General features: G+C 40.9%; 1 protein-coding gene across 1 annotated transcript; it reads right to left on the reverse strand.

Annotated features, from left to right (window-relative positions):
- Positions 1–253: 253 nt before the first annotated feature.
- LOC105364916 (acetyl-coenzyme A transporter 1) lies at positions 254–3,374 on the reverse strand. Its single transcript, XM_011502950.1, has 9 exons — positions 3,176–3,374; positions 2,635–2,961; positions 2,258–2,550; positions 2,018–2,172; positions 1,515–1,702; positions 1,252–1,436; positions 1,062–1,179; positions 778–993; positions 254–466 (listed from the first exon to the last, which is right to left on the reverse strand). The coding sequence occupies exons 2-9, from the start codon at positions 2,839–2,841 to the stop codon at positions 296–298; spliced, it is 1,533 nt and encodes a 510-aa protein (XP_011501252.1). The 5' UTR covers positions 2,842–2,961; positions 3,176–3,374; the 3' UTR covers positions 254–295.
- Positions 3,375–4,270: the final 896 nt, after the last annotated feature.

Below are 4,270 nucleotides of genomic sequence, written 5' to 3' on the forward strand. Positions count from 1 at the left end.
ATTGGAAGATTTTATATATACCAAAAGACTTCCACTGTTACAAATGTAGATTTTTTGAAAAACTTTTCCAGCTTTCAAATAATCTTGTATCTGGAAATGCCCACATACTCGATACACAATGTGATGTATATACAAAATTATATTGTTTCCAATATGAAACAGCATTCAACAGATATTAAAATGATAAAAAATGTTGATTTCTAGTTTTTTTTTTTTTTTTGTTTTTGTTTGTGTTTTTGTTTGTTTGTTTGTTTGTTTTTTTTTTTTTTTTTTGTCATTGTTTTATTTATATGACCTAATTTTTCTGTTGTACTACTTTCCAAGTACTTGCTGGCTTGTTCTGCAAATTTCGTATTATATTTTTTCCCCACCGGAGCCAGAGGAAGCCAATGATTATACAAAGAAAACTCTCTATGTAGTAGCCATCCAACTGTGTATGACATACTTTATTTACGTTCATACACGTCTAAAAGCAGAAAAAAAAAGTAATTTAATAAGAAATATGCTATCGCATGCTTTTTTATGCATTAAATATCATTCGAAATTTTGAATTAATAGCCATAATTGTGGAATAACATCACAATAGGAAAAATATATATATTATAATTTTGAAATTTTTATTTATCTTCAAATTATCATTTTTTTCTCCCCATGAAATTCACTGTTAATTTCTTTGCCCAAAAACGCTTTTCAAGGTTTACCATCTTAAGCTGCTTTACAACGAAATTATTCCTACAAATTGGCCTACAAAGCCCCAATTGACAGATTATTACTTACCTCGTTTTCTTCACCTCCACCGCAGTTATTGACAATATACTCTTTACATTGCTTAAACGTAAGTGTATCGACAAAATATAGGGCCGCTGTAGCTGGCCAATTTCCTCCAAGATTACATAATGTATTCAGAAATGTCATATAAGTTCCACCAACTGCTGGATCGCTAATCCTGGCAAAAAATGCCATCGATGCAACAAACATACAACTCGCGCAAATCTAAAAATGAAATGTAAAATTCTACAAATTTATCAACTTTTTCAAAAAATAATTCATCCTTCACGAACCTGATGAAGAAAATACAATATCACTAGTAATATAAAATAATATACAGGTACTTCGCCATTTCTTATAAAATATGGAGTAATCCAAACTAAAAATGCAGCGACCAAACCAAATAGCAGTCTAAAATTAATAATAACGTTAGTGTAAATTTAACAAAGCTACAAGCAGCTGGATTTAAATATGTTTAGCAACCTGTATGGAATGGCTTTTAAGTAAATATTCATCGGTTGGGATCCTACGGTATACTTGGATATAAAGACCGGTAAGATTATTTGTAACGGTATCATTGGTACAGCCATAAGAGCAAACTTTTCTTTTGGAATTCCAGCTTCGACCATTTTTAAGCCAGTTACCGTATCGCTCGCTGCAAAACCAATCTGCACAAAATTTATGAATTAAACAATTTGCCAGGAACTTGCCTCGAAAGATGAGTGTTCAATATATTATGATTGTACCTTGGCAGTGAGTAAAATCAGTATCATTTGCTTAATATTGGGTAATTTCATAGTTCTCCAAAGCAACTCATAAGCCTTTTTTATGTTCATATTTTCACTTTTTGGAATATTTTCGGTATTTTCACGTTTGAATATTCCAATAAGAGTAGTTACAATAATAAATACATAACCCCAAAAGTATAAAAATCCTGGAAAACAAATTTGTTTACACAATTGCAAATATTTTACAAATAAGACAATTTATATATTTTAAATAATCCCAAAGTATGTCCTTTCATTTTACAATGCTTAATTTTAATACTTTGCAAAGTATTAAGGCATATTATTCTTTAAAGTCGCAAATCAATTAATGTGACATCGAACATTTTCGATGCAATAGATTAATCAGAAATATCTTTTGTAACAACCTTCTCCTCACTCAATGATTTAATACATTTTAAGATTATAAAATCTCACTAACAACGTTAAACTACACTTTCGGTTATTCCATTAAATATACTTACCGGGAAATGTAACGATACCCGTATTCGAAGGCACTGATCTTAAATATGTATTACAAAATGCTGGCGATTCTAGAGCCATAAACAATACATATCCAAGGAAGAAACCAGCCGTTTGCCCAATGCTATTACAAGTCGAAGCATAACCAACGTTACAACTGCAATAAGTGCATTAAAGTTGGAGCGTTTTAGTTATATTACAAAATGTAACGATGATAATTGCATGTGAAACAAGATGCTTACCGCTTAAACATGGTGAGCGCCCAACCGTCGACTACTATATCTTGAGTCGCAGCAAGAACGTTTAAAGCAAAAAACAAAGCGGTCAACAATCCAATGTTCAATTCGCTTCCATCTTCGTTGCCCAACCAACGATCCACATGATTCGACAAATACAACATAAAAAGACCCATTAAATATTGAATTGGCAATAGCCACGTTTTCCTTCTACCGAATCTCGTAATAAATACCGAATCTACTATCGGCGCCCACAATAGCTTCAACGAGAAAGGCCATGTTACGAAACTGAATTCAGCCTGAAAAGCAAATTGAAGGATAAAAAAATTAATCTGTCTTGTCGTCTACCATCGTCCAACAGCTGCCAAAGCATCCCCACATACCTGCTGTTTATACGATACTCTATGGTTCTGAAGAAGCATGGGAATCGAGCTACAAAGACCCAATGGTATTCCTTGACACAAATATAAAAATAACAATATAGCAATATTGTTTTCATCACCTTTAATACTGCCTCGCTCTACCACAACTCCATTTGCTTCTCCAGACTCTTCAAGAACATTCGCGTCCTCCGATCTTCGCTTCATCATAAATTTCTCCTATTACTCTTTTGGCGAGACTTGGTGATACTCGAATGCAATTAACAATCACCCAATCCTGACAATATTCTCGCCGCAAGCTGCAAATAATGTACACACTATGGCCTTAAGCTACGAAGTGGAAAAAACAATACACAATTAAGGAAATATCTGTCTAGGCAAAAGAAATACGCGCGATCGCGTTGCCGACGTCGTTGCTCTTCCCATGCCGCGAGTCGAGAATAAATAACACATCGATTAATTAACTCGACGAGCCGTACACGGATCGCCAGACGACAAGACGGCGGCACAAACGCGCTCTCGTGCTACAAAAATGACAAATAACCTCGCTTCTCCGCGACAACGTATTCGCCTGAAATTCCGTTGCCCTGGGACCTTGACGACACATATGCGAAATGCCAAGCCACCCTTTAACTGACAAGAGAAATGTACAAAATGCTGCGGCGCATGCTGCCACGTTGTTTTCAATTGGAGCAAGTCTTGCGAGCCCGAGCGCCGAGTCCACACGAAGCTAGGAAGTACGAACGTGGCCAAAGCGGCGGCGGCGGCGGCGGCGGCGGCGGCCGTAGCTGCCAGTAGCAGCCCCTTTTCCTTATTCCATAATCCATTTTATTATCCATAGTCGTGTGCTGGCCTGATTCGACACATTCGGCTTTGCGATTGGCAGAAGGGAGCCGAGATTTTTAAATAATGCACGGGAGAGTAGACCGGAGGAGCTGGTAAAATATGGCAATGTGACGTGTACGTCATATGGGTGTGCTGCTGCTGCTGCTGCTGCTGCTGCTGCTGCTGCTGCTGCTGCTGCTGCTGCTGCTGCTGCTGCTGCTGCTGCTGCTGCTGCTGCTGCTGCTGCTGCTGCTGCTGCTGCTGCTGCTGCTGCTGCTGCTGCTGCTGCTGCTGCTGCTGCTGCTGCTGCTGCTGCTGCTGCTGCTGCTGCTGCTGCTGCTGCTGCTGCTGCTGCTGCTGCTGCTGCTGCTGCTGCTGCTGCTGCTGCTGCTGCTGCTGCTGCTGCTGCTGCTGCTGCTGCTGCTGCTGCTGCTGCTGCTGCTGCTGCTGCTGCTGCTGCTGCTGCTGCTGCTGCTGCTGCTGCTGCTGCTGCTGCTGCTGCTGCTGCTGCTGCTGCTGCTGCTGCTGCTGCTGCTGCTGCTGCTGCTGCTGCTGCTGCTGCTGCTGCTGCTGCTGCTGCTGCTGCTGCTGCTGCTGCTGCTGCTGCTGCTGCTGCTGCTGCTGCTGCTGCTGCTGCTGCTGCTGCTGCTGCTGCTGCTGCTGCTGCTGCTGCTGCTGCTGCTGCTGCTGCTGCTGCTGCTGCTGCTGCTGCTGCTGCTGCTGCTGCTGCTGCTGCTGCTGCTGCTGCTGCTGCTGCTGCTGCTGCTGCTGCTGCTGCTGCTGCTGCTGCTGCTGCTGCTGCTGCTGCTGCTGC

Source organism: Ceratosolen solmsi, unplaced genomic scaffold, assembly GCF_000503995.2.
Source record: "Ceratosolen solmsi marchali unplaced genomic scaffold, CerSol_1.0 scaffold61, whole genome shotgun sequence".
Taxonomy (NCBI): domain Eukaryota; kingdom Metazoa; phylum Arthropoda; class Insecta; order Hymenoptera; family Agaonidae; genus Ceratosolen; species Ceratosolen solmsi.